Below are 23,889 nucleotides of genomic sequence, written 5' to 3'. Positions count from 1 at the left end.
CGTTACGCACTATATAGTCATCGAATCCCGTGTGAGTCAAGCGAGAGAAATTATATTGACTATTTAAACATTGTTGGCGTGCTAATTAACCTCCCTTGCGGCAAGGGATTTTAGATTAGCTAATTGAATTGAAATTTGAGCACGCTTCATCGCACACCCGCATTCATTATTATTATTATTATTATTACTGATATTATATTTATGCAGTCGAAAGTTCACTTGACACATCACGTCACGCATAACAATCATTATATAACTTTTATACATTTCGAGTAAATTTGCGTGGATTCGTATTGATTCACACTTCAATAAAAATTGTAGATACATTTGTTTGAAATGACGGAATTAATTCTAAGCACTTGAAGCAATGATTTGAAGGGGAATCACTGGGAAAAAAAAGCAAGTTACATTGCAGAGAAAATCCCGAAATCGGAAATGAGATCCAATGATTTTCCAGAGAAAATTAACAAAAATATTGTCACATGGGTGCTATATACGAATTAAATACAACCAACATCAAAAACAGACTCGCAGATTCAAAAATGGTTTGTACTTTGACACCAGCTTATCGACGTGAATATTAAAGATCAATTCCAATACCTTATCTAATATATCACTTAAACAAGTTCTTACTTTCAAACGAATCATTTTTAAACGGTTTTTGTTTGAATTTTATTTAAAGAAATTCCAATCATAAGATGCTTCAGAAGAGACGTTTTGATTAAAATCTGACAGTGTTTGTTGTGTTTCAAAATATTTGCATATTATATTTGTGGTAATTGGAATTGATGCTTGAGGGATATTGACCTTATTTGACTTTGATCTCATTTGTGTCGACAAACTGCACCAGTCTACATTTAATTTGTGCTTCAAATTCATTTTACGAGCGTCAAAACCGGGTTTTCATCGTTTGCTCACCGCATCAAAGATTTCTTTGAAAACTGGATGAAAACCTAAAATGGACGAAGCGTTGACCGGTGCAAAAAATGTAAATTTTTTTAAATATGAAAAATTTCTCGATCGTGAACGAACAAAAATGAAACGCACCAACAAAATTCAGTGGAAAACTGAAGAGAGTGACCCAGCAACAGGAGAAAAAACTTGAGTTAAAAAAGACATTTTCGTGAAACCAGTTGCGTCTATTCTTTGGAACAATTTATTTGCCAAGATAATTCGTGTGTATTTTCATATTGTGTTCGTGAGAATTTCTTTTCCATCTCCCATTCTCTCTTGTCATCATTGCTTTTGTGTGTCGCTGTCATTCAATGTTATAAGAATGCTGATTGCGTTCTGTATTCGCCCGTTGCGCTTCTTTGGCTCCCGAACAAATCAACACGTGCACACCGAATTGAATGAATCGAGTAGCGAAAAAGTCGGCAGCAGCAGTGCACACAAAGTGATTTGTTTGTAAATTTTTTATATACAAAAACTGTTCATTCTGAATTGCAAGTACTTGAACGGAAAAAGGATGAACAAAAAAAATGTAATAAAGAAAATGAGAAGCAAAAATGTTTGCTTGAAAAATATAAATTTGATCTACATTTATGAATTTTAGTTTGCGCTATTTTCAGGAGTGAATTTGAAATCTAAATCAATGCAGTCATTCATTTTGGAACGAAAAAGCTGGTAGATTAAAAAAAAGGTTTGAAAAAAAAACATCCAAAACCTTCTGATTACATCCTATTTTCACAAAGCCGTGGACTAATTGAGGCTGTGAGAATGAAAATAGCGATACAGGAATGAACATTCTGAAGCGCACCAAGAAAAAAAAATTCGCAAAAGTGAATCATGAGTTCTGAATACGCAAAAGTGAACCATGAACCTCCTATGCTGCCCATGTAAATTCATGTTTCACTTTTGTATATTCAGAACTCATGATTCATTTTTTGCGAATTTTTTTTCTTGATGCGTTTCAGAATGTTTATTCCTGTATTGCCATTTTCATTCTCACAGCCTCAATTCACCGAAAAAGATGCAATTTAATGCCTTAACAACTTAATTTTCACGTTTTTCTCAGAAATTACCATTGAATGTGTGAAAAGTTTGGACAAAATCGCTGCAAAACCCAAAACAAAAAAACCATTCGCACAAAACCAGAAATTTCAAAAGAAAAATTCGCTGCTTTTGCTACGCTCGCCGAACAGCTATTTAGCTCGAGTCAACTGTATTTTCATTTGCTCCACTTCGGTGGAATTATCCATAAAATCGTGTCTGTCGTTAAATAAGCAATTAAATTGCGGGCGAATGTGAATGAGACATGACCTTTTTCCCGATTGGAGGTTTTGCTCTCAACGATGGCAAAAAGCCGTACAAAAAGAGCGCACAAGAAAATTATTTTCGCTTGTTAATTAGCCTTCCGTGGCATTACGTGTTTGGCGTCAAAATCTCACACTTGTTCGTTCACGCAAGAAGCGTTTATTTCGGTCGCTTGCTCTCAAATGAAAATTTATTCATTGCGTGGTCGAAATTTGTAACAAAAATCCGATACCAATAAGGAAGACGCTTTTTCTGTGCAGTCTTTGGAGCAAAACAAATTGAAATGCTTATTCTATGTGTCATTCAATAAATCGAGATTCTCGCATTGTGGATGTGTTCTGTTTTTTCCATCTCATTCGAATCGATAATAATAACTTCGCAAAGGGCATTTGCATGATTTTTTGCGGTGCACATCTTTCTGTAATATCTCAGTTGAGTGCGTCTCAAAAGCTTTGCTCGCAAACCGAGAGTTTGGATTCGCTTCGTTCCGGATCACGACACATAAATATATCACAACGAGTGAGAATCGTATTTTTCTGTTTCCAACGGGGATCACCTAATGCTCAAGGTGAGAGCGCTTTGAAGTAGAAAAAAAGATGAACGAACCGAGTTTCGGTTCACTCAATTTAACAACATTGAATCCATTTGAAACAAAGATTCGCATCAACATACATATATTGAGAGTTGGTTAAAAACTAGAACGTCAAGCGCTAAGGAAATGTCCAGAAACAGATTTCGCCTTCAATTACTTGTCTTCGAACAAATTATCATTCCAATTGCCAATGAAATTTCTACCATTTTCCAATGAAATGGTTCAGTTCTGGAGCGTTGCTTTGCCATACTTGACTTTCGATGACACTTGCTGCGTGTTTATTTCACTAACGATGTGCATTTGCAGTCAGTGAAGTGAACGTAAATGTTCGTTTCATCGCACAATGCATTCATCCGGCCAACGGGAATACTGCACGACGAAACAGATATTTTTTGTTGCAGTTGACACAAAGTCATCGATTGAGTTGATCATTTAAAAGCACCGAATTGAAATGTGCGATGATAAATATGCAACAAAGAGCTAATGTATAGAAGAAAGAGCCAAGAACCCGAAAAATTTGCATAATGCTCACAACTGACACATACCCGCACACGAGCTATGTATTTCTCCAGAGTCAGACGAATGGACCGACAAATGCAGTCAAAAGGTGAGTTCGAGCACCGAATTAAATAGAAAAGAAGACGATTCCGTCACATGGGACGCAGCATACATTCGCTCACATTGATATATGGACAAATTTACTCTGTTTATGGGAGCGACCAGAGATCACACAGGATGTCCGCCAACAGTATCACTATCACACAACGCCAAAAGCTACGACCGAGCCCAAAATGCACTCGACTTCAATCGAGCACGTTTCCCATTGACTTTTCCCCCAACTAGCAAGCTCTCTATCTATACTTTTCGTTCTCGTTTCTATTTCGTTCTATTCACTTTTTTTTTCTTTTTAACATTCTGTTCCTCTACCTATCAGCTAAAAGTAAGCAATGGCTTTGCATAAAAATTGAAATTGTGTGCAATGTTCAGGGGAATCGCTCTCTCTCTCTCTCTCTCTCTTTCTTTCTATCGCTCTCTCTGTATTTGTTCAGTCAAGCGAATAAGTTGCAAATTTACTTTGATTCGATACATGTTTCACTCGATTTATACACTTTTCTTTTTTCTTCATCCGCTCATTCGTTGTGTCGGTTGAAATGACGCGATATGCATTCACATTCGATTTGGAATGAAGCTGCAACAGCAGCTGAAGACACTTTTCCACTAAACAAATGCATTGCAATCGAAACACAAGGCAACCTGATTTGCATGCATCCTCGAAGTTGAAAATAAGACACTGGCGACAAATTCAATGCAAATTACAACCAAATAATGAAAAATGCTAATTCGAAAATTTATTCGAAACACATCAAAGTTCATCGACTTGATATGTGTTTCGTAGTACGACTTGGAATCTCTAAATGGTTTGATTTACGTAACTTTCTAGAAATTTTCCAATGAAAAGAAAAAACCGAAATGATCTCGTAAAAATGCCAGCTTTCAATCAATTTGTTTTCGAAATTTAGCTCGATTCGAAGTTAATTCAATGAATTGACATTCTTTTGAATGAACGGACAAACTTTTTTCCGGAAGGAAATAGCTACGATAATTTGTCCCATCCATCAATTTCCATTGAGAAGTTTCATCAAATGATTTTGATTGAACTCGGAAAAACTTGTGAAAACTCACTTCCGTCACATGCCAATTCGATTTAGCTTCATTTCTTCTGCGATTCCGATTTCAACCGTTGACCTTATTTTGATGCACTTTCTTCGCAAAACAGCCAATGTACAATTGAAAAGTCGTCAAATTACTTCACTCCAAAGTTATATTTTACACATTTTGTAGAATGTTTCAATTCTTTCTAATGTTCAAGCCTCGAATGTGCGTTTGAATAAATAAATGAGAGAAAAGTACAAATTGGTTACTCTTTCTCTCTCTCTCTTTCGCTTTCCGAACTATCATGCAAAATGTTTTTCTGAAGAAATTCACAACTAAACGTGAAAATTCGAAAGTAAAATGATAAATACATTCTCTTAACATTCTCATTCTGGTAATATTCGAGAAAAATTTGGAGTATTAATGGGAATAGCACATGGAGTGTAAAATGTAAATATAGACTCCCAAAAACTATGTACTACATAAGCAATGAGTAAACAATGTTTATTAATTTAGCACAGTTTTGCACATTTTACTCGCATATTGCTTGAGAGTGAATCCCCGATTCGGTTGCGCCATCATGCCGTCATAAATTGTTTTAACCATCGAAAACTGCATATTGGATTTCCCGGATATGCGTGCTAGATCTAGATTCAATAGAGTTATACTTGCATGTGCGAAGATTTGGCAGAGGCTAGCGATTTGGGAGCCAGGTCCGAATAGGGAATTTAAACAAACAAATAATTTTCCGAATATTATTATTGGATTTGAATAAAATCAGTAAAAAAATCAAATATTGTGTTTAATAAATTACTATCTCAAATATTCGAACAAAATATCAAAATCTTCCGATTTTCTTCACATCTGACTCATAACCGGTTCGAAAATCCTTCGTTCATTCCGATCACCATAAAAAAAGTTAGGTATTTTTCGGAAAAGTTTGGCAAATAAATTTCATCGATTGGCACATATTCGCTGAGTTTCAATGTGTTATTTTGTTTTCGTTAACGATGCTTCTTTTCTGGCCGACAAAAAAGTTGGAGAGTATAAAATTTCGTGCGGCGAAAAACATCCGAAACATAAAATAAATTACGTTCGAAAAGATCATTGAACAGAGAGAACAAACGGATATAAATTAAATTTAGACACTCGATGTGTTGAGCATTTATAATTCACAATTCACATGTGAGCACCGAATGGGCAATGTGTCATAGTCGCGAGAAACGATGCATCGTGTGTGCTCGCTCGCTCAAGCTGTATGTGTATCCGTAATATCGTAAAATCTGTGTAGTCTCGACATTGGACTTGAATAATTGAACGGTCGGTTGTCGTTTCTGTTTGATTCGTTTTTATGTGAGTGTTAATGCATTGATTTGAAGACGCTAAGTAATCACTTTGCTTTGATTTTGTGTCGCAGTATGATTTTTGACATCGTCCACGGCACAGCAACAGATTATTGTGGCGGCGGCTCGGCACTGAGTGAATTCTAAAGGACACTATTAAAATAGAATAAAATTGTTCGTGCGATGGGCAAGGGCAAAGGAACGAATCAGAGTGGTGGCAATCCCAACCATGCACCACCAGAGGTACGTCACACTTTATTCATTATTTACACCTTTTTCGATCATTAATTAAGTCATTTTTGAGAATCATATTTCAACTTGCAAAAATTGGTAGTGATTTTGAGTCTCCATTTCGAAGGTTTATTATGAATTTCAAGTATTCTTCGGTGAATCATTAAAAATTCGGCTGAAGTGTTGTTATAAATAAAAAATTTATTGTGCTCAATTACGTTGAGAGAAAAGAGGAAATACAAAGGGGGAAATTAAGACAAGTTTGAGAATAGAAAGAAAAAAAGAAGTAAATGAGTAAAAAACACTTTATCAACATTCGAAACATGATGAAAACTACGAATAAAAGTCCTTTAAAGTCATTAAATAAACACTTTGGAATACGAGAAACGCTAAGAAAAATAGCTGTTTCTATAAGAACCATTGTCTCTGAACAAAAATCACCCTATCAAATTTCATAATAAACTAGCCCAAAATCAAAGCTCAAATAGACCGAAATAGCTCTAAGAGGTCTTGAATTACTTTATTTTGTACAGAAAAGTGGGAAGGGAAACCAGGGCAAAGGCAATCAAAATAAAGGAGGCAGTGGAGGTAACAAAAGCAGTGGCGGAGGCGGAGGCGGAGGTGGAGGTGGAAAGAAAGGTTTCTTTTTAAAGCATTTGATTTATAAATGATGTTGTTCTGAAAATCTTGTGTATTTTGTATTTTTCAGGTGGCAAAAAATGATTCACATTAATCTCTGGCTCTGATTTTGCTGGCAATCCCGTGTTATATACATAAGCGGATTTTAAAAAAATGCATTAAACTGTTTCAAAAATTTATTAATAAAACGAGTGTACCGAAGAAAAAAGCGGAAATTCGTAAGCGTTTCTATTTAAGAGGGATCTCGAATAATGAATGAATGTGAGTGCCAAGCACAAGTAAAAAAAACTTGCTCTCACAAACTTTATGATATGAAATTAATGAATTGTATAAGCAAAGATTCAGTTCAACAACAGCTGTTAATAAACTTGAAAGTTTAGTAAATATACAAACCGAGCCTATTCATTCTGGAAAAAATATGATTTGCGCCATCTGTTGACCAAATCACGTTAAAGTTGGTGTTGTGTTGTGAAGCAAATGTCAGAAAGTATTCAATGCTTGACGTCAGTACCAAAACATTCAAGCTGTCACAGTTTCTATATAGAAAAAAATCAATTGATTCATTTTGCACTCAAGTTATCACTTTTTCATCAAAGAATGTAATTTTTCTAAGTTTCTGTTTTATTTCATTGAAAAAAAAAAAATCAAATGAAAAGGTCTCATTATTCAAATTAAAACTCGAATTCAGTATATTTGATTGAAAATGCGTTATTTTTATTGACAAGTTAACAAATTGGAACAAAAGACGCAAAAAACAGTATCGTCAAACAGTTCATGGTCAAATTGAACACATCGAAAAAAAAGTGTGAAAAACTGAAAACATGAATCCGAATTTAAAGCAAATAATATCTCTAGTTTTAGTATTGACGATTCGTAAAATTTGTGCTAGTGATATTACGTCGCAAGCATTTGGTGCGATAAATGATACAATTGTGTCGGCCTTTGGTGACTTCAACTCAGACGAATTAACAGATGTATTTGTTAGATCGACTGATGGTCGAACGGTGGAAATTTTACTGGCTTCAGAACAGGAACCACTTTTGCGTCGTTCACCAAACACAAAATGTGTTTTCAAAGAATTAAGCATTACGAGCATTGTGCCTGGAGATTTCGATGGCGATGCATTTATGGATTTACTAATAACATCAAAACCGAAACCAAAGCCAAATGCGACTGATGAAAATCCACATTTGCTTGACGTTTACATTAACTGGGGTGGATCTGATGTATTGAACTGTACCGATGAAAGTGCTGGCCCATTATTCCAAATGATTGGCGAGCCGGTTGCTTTGGACTACAATAGTGATATGATTATCGATTTGTTTGGAGTACACGCGAATGGCAGCCGTGTCTTTTGGCTATTCAACGAAACACGTCAAACTCCAGAAGAAGTACTGATGATTTTGCCTGCCGACAAAAATCTGTCACAATTACTAGTGCCTCATTCACACGCATATTTGGATCTAAACAATGACTTCAAAGCAGATCTATTTTTGACCACCGAAAGTGGATTTGAAATTTGGCTTGGAGCAGGAAACAAAGGTTTCACTTACTTTGGTCATCGCCAGCCAACAACCATTAAAAATTCCGTCTATGGACAATCAATTTTCTTGGACATTGAACTCAACGGAAATATGGCTCAAGTTCTGCCTTATTGCTCAGATAAAACATGTCGTTCATCGACGATCTTTGCCTATGTGAATGGCGACTATTTCGATTTAGGAATTGACTTCAAAGATGATAGTAACCAAATGTGGCAATTTGTCCCACCAGACTCGAATCAAAAGAGTATTTATCTTTTTTAATCATTTTCATTGATGTCATCACTTTGTTATTATTTCTCGTTAATTTTATATTTTCTTTTGTCAATTTCTCATAGGTGTTTATCAGGACACAATCACATTAAGAGGAGGCGATTTCAATTTGGACGGCTATCCTGACCTGCTTGTGACATTGCAATTAATGACAACAGGAATCCGACAAACCTTTTTAATGGAAAACATCGAATGCACCCACTGCACTGACAATCAACTCACGAGATCGTTCGCCATTCGATGGAAGGCCTTTGCTCCATACTCCAACGGGACGGTTGTTGGAGCATTTTACGATTTTTATCAGGTGTGTAACTATTCATTTTTATTTTTATCACAGCTCAACTACTATAAGAAAACTCTCTTTTTCTTCTGTTTCAGGATGGTATTCTCGATGTAATTTTTGTGAAACAGCAATCGAATGGAGTTTCTCGTCCAGTTGCGTTTCGTAACACGCTCGACTACGATGCGAATTTCGTTAAAGTGATGGTATTAACTGGTCTCACTAACAAACTCATGCCATCCAAGAAGACAACATTGGGTCGTAAACAGCGAACGTATGGATCCAATTTGCCCGGTCCTCGAATTGCATATCAAACAACTCGACCGGATGGTGCCCTACAAGCGAGTACATCAGCGCAAATACCTCAATCCGGATATTTTGCACTGCAATTGCCATATACTGTTTTAGGTTTAGGTCGAACAGCGAATTTTGTTGATTCACTATCGGTTGGTTTGTCTGGACGCAACCGTACATGGACACTCATCATACCAAATTCGCAAATGGTCGTTGTTCCACTACCGATAACAAATCCCAGTCGTTGGAAAGCCCAACTCTTTATCACGCCAAGCAAATTGATTTTGATGAGTGTCATCTCACTCGGTGCAACGTGCGCCGTTATCACACTCATCATTTTGGTGTTGCACATTAAAGAACGTCGACAAGATCGATTGGAGAAACTGCAAGAAAACCAACCACTTCATTTTGATGCTATGTAGCTACACGCCCCATACGCTTCCAATTGTGATGATCCCTACTATAATAATTATTAAAATCTCAAATTTAATTGTTTTTTAAGCATACAAATAATAAACAAATATATTTATTCGTATAATCTTTCACAATAATTGACTTTTGAAGATTTTCATTTGTTTCCCTTTGGAATTCATTTCAATCTAAAAGACGCAATGATTTTGACTCATTGAAGCTTTCGTTCAGTCTTCAAAACAAAATGTGTCAATGCAATCAGAATTCAACGAAGCGCAGCAAATGCATTTGAATTTGACAGTTAGAGGTTTAGTGCAATGCAACAAAAAATCGGACCTCATTCTTCACAAACATTGAATTCCAATTTCTGTTTATTTCATTTGATAATTCTTAAATTAAATTATTAAATTATTAAAATTCTCAGACCAAATCAACTGGTATTAGTTGAGTTTCCAGAACTTAACTACACAATTGACGCATAGGGTGGCAGCATCAAGAAAATTCAAATTGTCGCGCTGTTTCGTTTGGAAAAAAATTCCGATATTACATTGATTGGCCTATTGAAATTGAGGGCGCTCGCGTCGCTAAAGTTGTCATTTAAGTTGTTTTCGGTCTTGCTGCCATCCGATGAATTGTCGTTTATGTATGCATATGTAATTGTGACATATATTTTATCAGAAAAAAAAATGGGAAATCAATTGGAATGAACACTTGTCAAATAATTGTAAAAAAAATTGATATTCAAACGTAATAAGTGAAAGTCTTGTATTATACTGCTAAAAGAATAGGAAGCAAGTTAAAAATGGGAAAGAATAGGGCCAAGAAAAGCAGAAAGCGACAGAAAAGGCCAGCTAATAAAAATAAAAAAGTTCCACCAAGTGACAATCCCAATAAAATGGCTAAATTTAAAACACAATCCAAAGGCCGAAAGACAAGTAAAATACCATTCCAATTTTATAACAAATCCAAAAATAGTTGGTAGTTTTTTGAGGAAATGTTACAAATATTTCTAATATTTTGATCCGAATATTAAACTTTCAATCCATTTGAGGCTTTCAATATTTTTATCATTGCAGTTAAAAATCGCATCCCAAAACCTTCAATGCAAAGTCGCATCGAAATCGTGAAAGCAACAGGCAAAACATTGGCTGAAAATCTGAAGAATATTGTTGATACTACAGCTATTTCATTATTATCAGTTATATCCAAAAATATCATTCCCGAAAGTCGTGACGATAAAATACAATCAACGAAATCTATTCAGAGCGGAATTTCGACTGAGTCGACTTGTTCAAAAGCAAAGAGACAATGAGAGTGTAAAAGAAGCCAACAATTTAAATTGATCTTTCTCTGTTGTCAAAAATTGATCTATTTGACAATTTTCAGTGAACATTAAATTTGACATTTGAATTTAATACATTCGGCCTTTGTCTAAAAAATTAATCTACTACGTCATTGGATATCGTTCTCTCAAATTGCCACTAGACATTTTAGCTCCACTTAGATAAAAGGTGTGTATTGAACGAAACTACGCTCGTTCCATGGGAAAGTATTTGTAGTTCTTCATTTATGTTAAAGCTAAGACAAAGCACATGAACTGCTTGAGTGAAAATATTCAAATGGAGCTTGGCAATGGAGGCGACAGATTTTATTTCTATATTTTTACAAAAAATGAGCTTTAGAAAATTTTAAAAATAAACCAAATACCGCAAGGTATTATAATATCTTAAATTTATTGTTACACCTAATAATTATTAGTTTTTAAATGTTTATTGTTGCTGTTGTAGGACGATGGTTTGGACATTTTCATCTCTGTTTCAAGCGACTCTCAAGTGTAGTGTAAATAAAGAAGTGGAAGTGTCTTTGTCGGAAAATGATTGGAAAACAGATTGTTCTATTTCAAGTAGACTATAGTCGTTTAAAGATGATGCTTTAAACATTTTGAAAGTGGAAAATAATGGGCTTTTTGAGTTCATGACTAACCCTGGTAAAGAGATTTGAGGAATTTTGAAAAGGTGTAAGAAAAGTTTATATTTTCTGGAAAAAATTGGAGTGGAGGGAGATTGAGTTTTCAGTTTATTCACAGTGTCTTGAAACGTGATCGTGTTTAAATTTAACAATTCTAAAACTTTTCCTGTGGTCACTGCTAATAATTTTAATTAAGTACTACATGGATCAACGAAAGATAGAGAGAGACCCATTAACTAAAATGTTGCATTCGATTTTCCATACACAAACAACGAGTGCCCATTATGCATATTGACATTGTGTCGTTTGATCGTTTCTCTGTGCTTGAAAATAAGTTGTTTTCATTCGGCTACAGAGGAATCATATGTGAGAAAGAGCGTGAATATGGATACATAAGTGGATTGGGATAATGCGGTTTTTGCGTTTATGTGACTCGATTCAATTGACTCGTTTATTTAGTATGCAGCACTTGATGTCGCACTATTTTCTGGTCGTCAAGTGTTTATGACGATGATTTTTGTGCACTGTGAGCGATTTTCTTTTTGTCGTCTCTGTGTTTATCATCCACTTTGGTTTTGCCAAACAACACATTAACTAACGAAAACACGACAACGACGCGATAGAGAGAGGCGAACTGATGCCCGTAGGGTTCGCACAAACAGAGACATACATATGCGCGCGCTCCCAATGCTGGATGCAATGCACACGCTTTCAAAATACCAGCCATTTACATTATCTTATCACAAGACTATTTTGTTTAAGTGGATTTCGGATGGGTGTTGTTATTTTTTCCCATTCACTTGTCGCACCAAAATGAAATTTCAACAAGACATTTTTATCTTTGACAATTTTTTCCTACTTGAACATAATGAGAACGTTAATCTCAGAATGTCTTGTTTGAATTTACCGACGATGTGTGCTTCAAAAATGAATGTGGTTAATTTTTTTAGAAATTTATTTTTAAAAAATTCGTATAATAATTTAATTCTACTCTTATTCTCGATGAAACTTCATAGGAACCAAAAAAGGTTGATATACATATACTCCATCTCTGTTGTGAACATTCATTGGTCAACGAATATTTTGCTTCGAAACTAACGAAAAAAATTTCGTTTTTTTTCTCACTCTTTTACTTGAAACTTTTTTTTTCCCATCTCTTATTTATTCATATGAATTTTGATGAAGAAAAAAACGCTAATTCGGCGCGAAAATGCTCGTGTCAGTCGTTGGCAGCGTATTATTTAGTGAATGTGTGGTATTTCATTCACCAGGAGATTCATACAACCAAAAAAATTGTTCAAATAAATTCGCAAGCGAATGAAAGTGAGCTGTTGTTATGCGGCTATCGACGAAAAGTAGTCCTAAAATTCAATGTGCGTGTTGCGAAAATAATATTCTATTTGAATTTTTGATTGTGTTAATGAATATGTGTGTGCGAGTGCATGTGCCAACGATTTTGGTCGATTTCAGTCATGTTGATGTGTGGTTTAATCGGTAGAATGGCTCATGTTTGATTGACTTGATTGTTGAGCGACATGCGTGTACCAGAAATATCACAAATCACATGCAATGCAAGCGAAAGGAAAAATGGCGTTCACTGCATGCAGCCGCGTCGTCATAACAATGGCAAATTGGGCAAATACCGTTGCATTTGTCAATCGACGAGAGTGTTGTTTACCCATAAATTTGGGAATTTTCAGGTTAACCCTTTGATGCACAATTTTTTGTTTTTGAATCGTTTTGATATATGTTTTGTGCCACGATAAATAGAGAAAAACCTCATACTTAGATTTTTGAAAAATTGCGTATTTGTCGAGAAAATCGGAAAAGAGTCAAAAGTGTCAAATCACTATAAAAGCTTGAAAAAATTAATTTGTATAAAACTAATGATGCAGAAAGTTAAATTGATGTGTTTTGGTCCTACGAGTCCTAATTTGACAATTGAAAAGAATCAACAAAACCACAAGATAAGAGGAGGAAAAATGTGGAATTCTGCTATAATTTCGCATTTTTTTTACAGCAGTACATGAACAGAAAAAACTTTCCATTCAGCCAGCCGATTGTAGCCTGTAAAGTATCAAATGAAAGCTAGTTCATTTCCCTACATTTGTTTCCAAACAAGAATGTAAAAATATTCAGTGGTTTCATAGCTATAGCGTCTGGCGTATCTGGTTACTTTAGGAACCGAAATGTGATAAAGGGTTAAACGATGCTGTTTTTTCTGCAACCCTCATGCAATTTGATTCAAATGATGTGGTTTACTTTAGACAGAATGTTTGATGAACAAATTTATCATGGAATTTTATGGACTACGCATTCGAATCGTATTGAATTTTTAACTGGCGAAATGATGTGAAATTCTATTTCACAAAACGAAAATCCCTGGATTATTATAGAGAAGCCTAGCGCAGTACAACAAACGTTATGGTCTATGGAAAGCTATAACATGAGCTTGAAGTCAGTTCTAATGATCAATACTGCATCAAAGACTTGCATTCTAAGGACATTTTTGAAATTTTCTATTTAGCAACGATGCCACGTAACATCATATCTTTGGATATATGCTTTGATTTCTTTCTAAATATACTGTGGAAGAGGAGTTGATTCCGATAGTTTTATATTTCATAAAGAAAATTTCTGAAGTGCAAATGGGGGAGAACTGAAATATATGAGTATGAAAACAAATTTCCGTAGAGAGAATAAACGAACGAGAAGTTTAAAGTTATGTTTAAATGTATGTGCTACAACATTTCTCTATGTCGATCACTTTTTTTCCATGAAAAAAAGTACACCCTGTTCTAGCTTCAGCTAGATATCTTAAAGAATTGAGAACTCGTAAGTGTGAATCTGCACATTATGAACCATACAATTTTCATGAGAGCATAATAATGCGGAATGAACTATGAAATCTCGGTTAAATCGTGTTCTACTTTTCAAAAAAATATCACATCTTCCTTTTTTCTATTTATCTTCATTTAAGAAATACACAAAACAATCATAAAATCAATTTTAACGATGTTTTACAAACCGATTCATTGAATATTTTTGCTGGTTTCGATTTGAAACTTAACAGGATATCTTCAATGTGAAAAACCATATAAACCCCAAAAAAGGCTCGTTTTGCCGAGGTGATGACTTTCAAACAGAGCTGGACAGAGCCTTTCAAAACGTGAGAAAATTCATTTTATTGTAATAAGAGTATATACTCTTTAGTGAAGAATTTTTATACATTTTCAATGTGAACACATCAACAGGCAATATGTGTTTAGAAAAGAAATTTTACATTATTAATGTTCATTTAATAATGACGTAACATCAAAAGGAAAAATAAAAATGTGGCGCTTCAATAATAAAACGTCAATGAACTTAGCGAATGGATGGATGAATTGTGTCATTTTTTCAGACCGAACTCTTAAGCAAACATATTAAATCACATGCTAAAATCATGAAATTACATCACAAATTCAAACAACACGGCAAAATCTGAATCAATTGAAACTTTTTTGAAGTATTTTAATATTTTGTTATTTTCTCTTTTCATAAAATCCAAGCGTTGCTGTCTATTACACAATCATTTTTTCGACGAAGTGTTTTTACATCAAACACTGTCATGCGAACGCAAACACATGCATCGTATTAATTGTAATTCATTTGGCACACAAGACTACCACCCCTCGAAAAAAAATGTCATCGTATTAATGCGATTGTCGACAGTGTGAAACGAAGTGCAAAAAATCCATGACAAATGAATTCGAATATACGAGTGATGCATGTATGCGCGTTGCGGGCTTGAGCTACATGTCAACAAAACGTCTCCACGCTGTCATGTTTCATTTTGTTTATTCGGAAACTTTGGTACACAAAAAGCATAAGACAACATCGTGATTTACAACGTCGAAAAAACGAAGCAATTAAATACATTTTCCATGAAAGATTTGAGCGAGTGAAAAAACGTTTTTGTTTTGACGAGAAATTTGCCACGGTTGTTAGACAATTACAGTGTCACTCTCAAGTGAGAAACGGAAGCGAGCATTTGGCATTTTCAATTAAAATGAATTTCAGGCTAAAAATGGAATGACTTTTGCGAAACTAAAAATAGAAGAATGAAAATTACTCCTATTTAATATTCAATTTTTATTTGCCTCCAATTCAACCGCATGAAAAATTACAATGTTTAGCGATTTGATTGGTTGCTTATGAAGCTTTCATGACTATGTCCAGAACGTGCTCTCGACGGCTTACATTGGTCGAAAATGAGAAGAGCCTAAAGAAATTGGAGCCTGTCTTCCATAGTTTGAAAAACGAAGAAATTTTAAGACTCACAAAAATTGAACTGCACCTGGAAGAAATGTATTTCGAAATTTCAAACGGTATCGACACTGGAAATGTTGGTAAATTCATCGAAAACCTTCAAAACTTGAGAAAGATACATATTTTCACTTGGTGGATAAAAGTGTGGCATGATACTGGATGGAATGGAAAACTACAAACAACTTAGAAAATTAGATTTGAAAATGTCGGATAAAAATTCAACGAAGATGATTACACTGTAGTAACATTTGAGGCTTTTGAAATGTAATTGTTATAAGTGATGTTAGAAAAATGGTTGAAAATGGCCTCTTACGACATTTTTGTCTTAGACAACTACTATTTTTTCGTCGAAAAAATATGGGAACACTTGACCACCGGTTTTCCCACAAATTTGGTCTAAAATCGACATTTCCTCATAAAATAATCGATCGAATGAAAGATTGATACAAAGTCACACTTATGGCATAGAAAACACTCATACAATGACCTACTATGGGATTATATCCACCCAATTTCTGACAAAAATCGTTTTATAGTTTCATTTGACACAAGTTTATATGGTTTTAGTGTCGAAATATACGATTATTTCCTAGGGGTAATTCCCTATTCGCGAATGTCATTGCTATTCGCAGAATAAGAGGCATTTGTGCCTGTTTCGCCATGTATTCGGAGTGCCGCGCGATCATTCGCGCGACGCTCCATAATGAATGTATTGACACATTCGCACAAGCATTCGTCAGAAGTAATACGAACACACATCGACATCTACAAGAAGACCTTAGTTGGAAGTTGCGGCTGCTTAGAATCTACAGAAATATTGTTAGAATTCTTCAATAAAAAGCGTGTATTTTACTGTACGTTTTTTCATATTTCTGTCCTACAAGTTTCACTGACCAGTGGCTACACTGTTGTTGACTTGAAGTACGAATGTATGTAAAATCGCGATATCAAGGCACATCGATTGTATTTTATGAATTTGCGTGAACTTGACCATTCTCTTTGAATGTTGTAAACACAAACAGTGTTTTATAAAACATCAAAACCGGAAGTGGCGTCGTCCCGTCCAAAAAAGGTAATGTAACTTACAGCTGTAGGCAAAAAAGTTTGTTTTGAGTCAGTAAATGGTTGTTGTTGTTGTGTGTCTGGGTTGGTTTTTATGTTTTAGCTGGATGCAAATAACATGAAGTTGAATATGTCTATTTACGATTGTTTAAAACACCTGACCGCCAAATTGAACAAAAGAGATCGCCATAATCATCTGTATAAATTACTGTTCCTGGATTAAAAAATGCGGTACCATGAGAGACGAAAAGATAGTCGGCTTTTCGACGAAAGACCGTGAGCGGTTATTTAATAAGAACAAAGATATTCAGAATGGTTTCGGCCCTTTTCATGTCTTCATGAAGAATGGGCGCAAAAAATGCGAGCAACAGAAAAAAGTAACACTTTTAAACAGAAAAAAAACTTCTACAACGCGTTCCAAACACCAGCCATCTCGTTGTAGGCGAATAGGCATTATACATAATGGGAGAGGAAAAAGTCAGTATGAGTTGGGGAGAAAAAAGTTAAATTGCTCCATCTACTCCAGTTGGCCGTGATTAGACCGAATAACATGTTTATCACGCTTTTTCGTTTGTCATTTGCCGAATTTTTTTCGTTTTTCTTCTTTTCCATCTTTTACTTCGTGCGGATATTTGCAAGTGTAATAAGCTCAACACGAAGTCATTGTGGACTTTGACTTGGACACATCGTTTTCTTAATTTTCTTACAGGTAAAAAAGAAAAGTGTTGGAAAAGTCTGGCTTTGATAATGACACGATGAATAACCATCATCATGAAGTTGGCTATAAAAATCCCTTAAATCAGACGATGGTGTCCAAAAATTTGTGGAAAAAAACGGGTCTTGACAACAAGCAGCTGTGTTTTCCGTAAATATATCAAATAGGATTTTTTCGCATTTTCCAGTGAAAACATCAAATTGTACCTAAATTAATTCCATCCACCCTCTGAAACCAACACCAAACATTAAAAAAATAAAACAATTGACAGTATGTTAAAAAGCAATACAGCTAATGAGTGTCATGATAATGCGTTGAATTACCAAAAATACTCATTTTTTGACAATCAAAGTGATTATTGAAGATTGATCACCAATCTAAATTCAAAGAATCGTAAGAATTTTTTCTCTCTTCATGATTCCATCGTTTTCCGCTTTTTCATTCTTCTTCAGATGTTATTTCCCAATTCACGCTTCTATTTTGGCCTGCAAAAATAAAGAAATCCTGCAATAAAACTGCTTGAAATGTTATTTTTCACAGATTTTTTCATTTATTTTAAATTTGATTAATTTGAATTTCAACGCATAGATATAATTTAATATTCATATAATTCTTCTTCATCTTTATGATTAATACTCACGCCATGTTCTTTCTGTTATGGTTGCGATTTCGGCATTTTTCTGTCGAGCTTGATCATGGTTGACCGATTCCATTTCGTTTATATTTAGGTACGTTAATTTAATTTAGCTAAATGTAATTAAACCTTTTAAAATTATTTACAGATCAAATAAAAAATATTCGGTTTATCCAGAGGTGAATACAACAGTGCAGTTTCACATATTTGAGACGAGAATTGAGATGAATCTGAATATAGAACGATGTACGATTTCCACAGCAAATTCAAAACTCGGCTTTATCACGGAATTTCACATGGAAACGAACACATACATATGTACGTGCTTGAAGTAAAGTTGCTTTATTCAAAATGACTAGCGTTTTGTTAGAGAAGTACTTTAAAATAAACTAAACGACGGTCAATAATAGTGCGAAGGTGGAAATCGCCTTATCATAAAGTTTTTTGTTGATTTTTTTCATTTGCATAAATCCTTTTTTGGAATTGATTTTCGACCGTCGAAATGGATTTTAATGAAAAATATAAAAGTTCCACCGATGTTCATTTTCATCCAAAATCTCACTGAACTCAATTTAATTACCCAATTTAAGTACCGCAAAATCATTTTCATTTGAAATATGAAATGCTTGCCTCAAGTTTGGTGCCCGTCTTTTTCTCTCTCTCTCTCTCTATCTCTATGTGTGCAACTGTGTTTCCTCTAATGTAATTTACTCACTATACATTTATTAGCGAATTGTCTCCTCCGTGACACTCATAATAATTATTTTCGAGAATAGAGGAATAATTTATCATATCAATTTTACTTCAATTTATGAATTACATGTAACTATCCTCTAGGTATTGGAGTAAATTTAAAACATAGACGATAGATAACTCTGTCGGTGTATGTTATGTTTGCATGTGTATGTGCTAATATCGGAACCATTACATAATCAATTTTCGCGCAGCTTCGATTAAATCTCCTTCGATGCAAGACAAATTGATACATTTGTTACGTGTAATGAATTTCGTCTACGATGAAGATTTTTTCTCACTCTAATCAATTACCTTTAATAGTCAACTCAAGACCATTTTTTGACATGCAATTCTTAATACAAATCTCTTTGTAATCTCTTTCAAGTTCTTGTCCTTTAGTATTTAATCCAAATAACTTTTCGGTGTTTGGGCAAATTGTTCCAATTTTTATCTCTTTTTTTGGCGACGGTAAATGAGACATTTCTTATCTGTGTGTTACAAGCTATGCCAGAACTTTGCCTCATTATAAATTGTGTGTCACCAAAAAATGGAAAATTAAACGATTTTTCCGAAAAAAAAATCTTGAGTTATTCAATTCATCTTTTCTTTCATTTGGTTCCAACTCAAAGAAAAATGTCAATTTTTCAAACTTCTATTACGCTTTTTCAAAATCCATTTTCTTCACAAACAAACTTTTTTTTTCACAAAATATCATCGAAAGTCACCGTTTTTCACCATCTTGATACAAAATCTTCCTCTAATAAACCAATTGTACATATTTTCAGTGTTTTCTGCTTTCCATTAAAAACATTAAAATAAACTCGAACTAGAATGATACAAATGTTTTTTTTTTTAACCAATTGATAGATCATTTCACATGTTTAACTATAAAATTCAAAACCTTTTTTATCGCTGATTCGACAGCGTAGACTTTTATATTTTACTGAAAATTCGATTTTTTTTTTATTTTTCAATTTTTTTTCATAGATAAAAGTAAATTAGTTGACTATCACAATTTTTTGGAGATTTTGTAGTCACCCATATAAATAGGTGGTCGTATTGGATTCGTTATTAGAACTAGGCGATGTTGTTGTCCGTAGGATTGATGTCGGTGTAACAATTGAAGCTGGAACGATAGCGGTCGGAGGTGCTGCAATTGATACGGGCAAAAATGTCGATGTGTTACGTAATGATGTGGTTGATGAATTCGGTGATAATGGACTGAGATGGTAGAGATGACGGTTCAACGTTTGCGTTGGATTCGCCGGAATTAAAATATGAAGAGTTGAAGGTACATCCGGTATCGGTGACGATGATGATGGTCGGAATGCTTTACCTGAACAAACAAAATATGTGAATTGTGAAAGAAAAAGCCAAATGGGTCATAATCGATAAAACAAATTAGTATACAAATAGCAAAAGTGCATTTCTTTGCACCAAATAGAACAACAGAACTAAAATCCAATTTAAACGTTTGCTTGGAATAGAAAAAAAGGAATTGGAACTAAAATTCATGAAATTCTCATGCTCACAAATAAATTACTTTGGTTTTTTTTTTTCAAAACAAAGTCTAACAAGTAAAAAATGGTAATAATGGAAGTGATTGTAGTAATAATAATGAATCGTTGTAAAACCTTTGCATGGATACATACGTAGATTGTGTGGCAGAGTGTGGTTGTAGATTCCAGTAGCAGCGGCAGCATTGGCTGTTTGATTGGATGGGGGTCGCATCATAGTGCTGTGAAGTGCCATTGTCTGATTGCCATTGTATATATCGGGTGTAACTAAGGCATATGATATGCTGCTAGGCTCTAAATTACCATAAGAACTAGGCGTGTACGTATTATACAAATGCTGTTGCTGTAAATGGCAAAGAATAAAATGAAAATAAAATTGAAAATGGCAATGGTGTTGAAAACAATATTGAAAATGACTTACATTATTCCGATTGGATATACTGGGTATGGATATTGGTGTGGTAAGATCGATATCTGATGTATTTTCAGTGCGTTTATCGGTAGAGTTGTTGATGTTAGTGCCGGTTTTCGTGATGTTGGTGTCATTGTCGTTGTTCATTGTTGTGACAACAATTGTATCGGATGATTGAAGTTTGGTCATTGCATCGACAGTGGTTGAAAGTTCACTGACGCTGGCCGCGCCTGAATTCATTGTACTTGCACTCCGTTTGTGCAATATGATTCGGCCAAACACAATCATGATGGAGCTCAACAGAATCAACACAGCGATGCCGAAAAACAAACATATGTAAAATATTTCGTCGTAATGAGCTGCGGAACAACGGAATTTTTTTGTTAAATTTCAGTATGAAAGAAACGTATTTCGAAAAACAACCATTCTGGCTGGTGAAATGATTTCGATTCAAGAACAACGCAAACAGACACAATTGCATGATTCATGGGCGACAGCATTAAATTTACAGATGATATTGTCTTTTTTCACTTAAAATATTGTAAATGAAATGGATTCTGCAATGAAATGGATTCTGGCCATTATTCAGTTCAGTGTGTACAGTACACGATGACGGTCCATTTCGAATGAGCAGAAACATTTTGTCCAACGACCAGTGGAACGTGAGGTAAGCAAACAGAAGAAGAAAAAATCGAGCATCAAATCATTCTTTAAACATTTAAATGCGACGGACCAGTGATAATGTTATGATTTTTCAACTCATGTTAGGTAGGGTTTAAAAACGCGTTATTTTTTTCAGTGTTTCTTAAAAACGTTTTTTTACAGAGCCGTTACGTTTTTTTCGTTTTTTATCGTTATTTCTGCGGTATTTTGGACTGTCAAAAAAAACACTACAGAAAAATAACGTTTTTATAACACCGTTTGCGGTATTTGTCGAAACGTTTGTAAACCCTAATGTTAGGTCACCAGAATGGGAAAAAACACACTGCATTTCTTATGGATTCGCTATCCGTTCCGACGAAAGGATTTCTCGCCAGCCAACCAAACGAGAACCGGTGAACAATGTGAAGTGTAATTCACATAATACACGGTTCGCTCACAAATTCAGTTTATTTCTCGCTTTCTTTGTCATTTTACTTCCGTTCGCTATGGTAGAGAGCAAGAAGGAGAATACATGCTCCAGCTTTGATTGCATTGTTCTATTTTTGGTGTCGTCATTTTCAACTGTAATACGTGGACAACATGCAAATTTCACACCATAAATTATTAAACCTAACAAAACCCACGCTCGTTGCATCCCGAACAAACGTGTTTTCACCAGGTTCATCTTTACTTGACAGCTTTTTTCACTCATTTCTATTTGTTGTCTCTTTTAAACCACTCTTCTGGGCTTCTCTGGACACTGCTAATGTTTGACTCTTCTCACGCGAAATGAAACTTTTGTTTTGAAATTTCGCTAGTTCCGTCGTATTTGTAATTTTTTTTCGCTGCTCTTTGCCATCATTTCTGTGCCATACTATCATACTTCCAACCATTTTTGTCGTCTTCTGAAGTTGTTCTGGTTTTTTCGGTCATTCTATGACAAATATTACGCTGTTAATCTCTTTCTTACTCAGTTTTTGCTCAATACTTGCAGCTTTTCCTTCATATTCCGTACAGTACCATTTTCCACAGTTTTATCTCTTGTCAGGTGAGTTTTTACTCCCTTTCGCCTATAGTTTGCTATGCTCTTTCAAACTTTGCCATTTTATACACAATATGCTCCTCTTTTCTACGTTTTTTTCCTATGTTTGGAACGAAAAAGCATCTGTCGAAATGTAATTTAGCGAATGAATCTCACACACATAAAACGGTGTGCTACTTGAGCTTTTGTTTAAGCGCCCGGCTCGAAAACTAATTGGCCTAAGCGAACGGAATTTGTCTCGTCGTACATTCTGTCGCTTTTGTATTTCGCGTAATATTTTTAAGCGAGAAAAACGTGCATGCGTTCCATCCAATGAAAAAACCTATTAAATCCATAGAAAATCCCGCGCTGCTGTCGAAAGCAAAATGAGCACCAAGAGACAACAAAGCAGATAGATTTAAGTACACTCTTATGCATCAGAAGTACCTTTTGGCAAAGAGCATATTTTGTTTTCGCGTGTTTTTTCTGTGCCATTCTGTTTGTAATGCATGTCAGTCTAAAATGCAACATCAAACACAAGCTCAAGTGGAAAATATGAACAATGATTTACAGACAAGGCGCAATAAAACGACGCCGAAAATTTATTGAACACGATTTCAACACGTCGTACAAATTAAGTGAACAATGAACATACCGAGAATAAAGTGATACAAAATACCTCCAACCGAGAGCCTCTCTTCATCACATTACTATGGAGAAAAAAATTCAACCAGAGTGGATTTTCAAAGACATGTTTCTTTGATCCCAAATCGAAAACCCTTATTTTCTCTTGAAAAGTTTCGTTTAACATTGAAATTGCCTGTCTGTCTATGGATAAAATCGAAACTTTAGGAGATGAAACCGAAATAAAACAACCAAAGCCAGTCTTGTACTCAAAATTACTGTGAAAAATTAGGAATTTCTCATAAACGTTCTTCCAAAAAAAGACTTTATATGAGTTTTTCAAAGCGCGGAATAGACAACAACAAGATCATACCTTCGGAAAATGATCGCTGATTTTGAACGGAATCGGAGTTTTTTACGTCTCCCAAAGTAGTGGTACTGCTTTTGGTGGTGATCGTTTGTGTCGTATTTGAATCGGAACGTGGTATAGTCCCTTGTAGTTTGGGCGCTGGTGGTATTGCTTCTTTATAGTGTCCATCATCTTCATCGAGCTCATTCTCATAATCGGACTCCTGCTGATTTTGTTCGTCCAACTCGATTGGCACATCAAAACTTTCCAGCAATACTTTTCTCGGTACTATGCACAGCAAAACAAGCAATGAATGTGAGAAAAAGGTGTTGTCAATTACAAATTGTTCAGTTGCAACAAGAAAATAGAGCATAACATTTAATCTT

General features: G+C 34.9%; 3 protein-coding genes and 1 long non-coding RNA gene across 5 annotated transcripts in view; 3 read left to right on the top strand and 1 right to left on the bottom strand.

The window, feature by feature from the left end:
- Nucleotides 1-5,839: 5,839 nt before the first annotated feature.
- Nucleotides 5,840-7,052, top strand: LOC129568248 (uncharacterized). The gene is made up of 3 exons (XR_008687928.1): nt 5,840-6,087; nt 6,609-6,714; nt 6,785-7,052. It is a non-coding gene; the product is annotated as an uncharacterized LOC129568248 (long non-coding RNA).
- Nucleotides 7,053-7,210: 158 nt separating this feature from the next.
- On the top strand, nt 7,211-9,653 carry LOC129568238 (T-cell immunomodulatory protein). The gene is made up of 3 exons (XM_055445896.1): nt 7,211-8,502; nt 8,594-8,832; nt 8,907-9,653. The coding sequence occupies exons 1-3, from the start codon at nt 7,536-7,538 to the stop codon at nt 9,522-9,524; spliced, it is 1,824 nt and encodes a 607-aa protein (XP_055301871.1). The 5' UTR covers nt 7,211-7,535; the 3' UTR covers nt 9,525-9,653.
- A 505-nt stretch (nt 9,654-10,158) lies between these two features.
- Nucleotides 10,159-10,930, top strand: LOC129568247 (uncharacterized). 2 transcript variants are annotated; one of them, XM_055445911.1, is made up of 2 exons: nt 10,159-10,487; nt 10,590-10,930. In XM_055445911.1, exons 1-2 carry the CDS (start codon nt 10,316-10,318, stop codon nt 10,823-10,825), a joined length of 408 nt encoding a protein of 135 aa, XP_055301886.1. In that variant the 5' UTR covers nt 10,159-10,315; the 3' UTR covers nt 10,826-10,930. The 2 variants fall into 2 exon arrangements, with proteins under 2 accessions (XP_055301886.1, XP_055301887.1); XM_055445912.1 differs by having other exon boundaries at nt 10,165-10,448.
- Nucleotides 10,931-18,517: 7,587 nt separating this feature from the next.
- Nucleotides 18,518-23,889, bottom strand: part of LOC129568237 (uncharacterized) — a 165,624-nt gene continuing 160,252 nt past the window's right edge. Inside the window, exons 7-10 of the mRNA XM_055445895.1 lie at nt 23,528-23,791; nt 20,877-21,226; nt 20,591-20,798; nt 18,518-20,274 (exon numbers count right to left, since the gene is read on the bottom strand). Of these exons, the coding sequence (XP_055301870.1) occupies nt 19,973-20,274; nt 20,591-20,798; nt 20,877-21,226; nt 23,528-23,791 (1,124 nt within the window). The 3' untranslated portion in view covers nt 18,518-19,972. The remainder of the gene's footprint in view (nt 20,275-20,590; nt 20,799-20,876; nt 21,227-23,527; nt 23,792-23,889) is intronic.

The sequence above is a fragment of the Sitodiplosis mosellana genome, unplaced genomic scaffold, assembly GCF_009176505.1.
Source record: "Sitodiplosis mosellana isolate CC-2019 unplaced genomic scaffold, AAFC_SMos_1.0 Smas_scaffold_17, whole genome shotgun sequence".
Lineage (NCBI taxonomy): Eukaryota > Metazoa > Arthropoda > Insecta > Diptera > Cecidomyiidae > Sitodiplosis > Sitodiplosis mosellana.
This window is presented reverse-complemented; position numbering and strand designations above follow the sequence as displayed.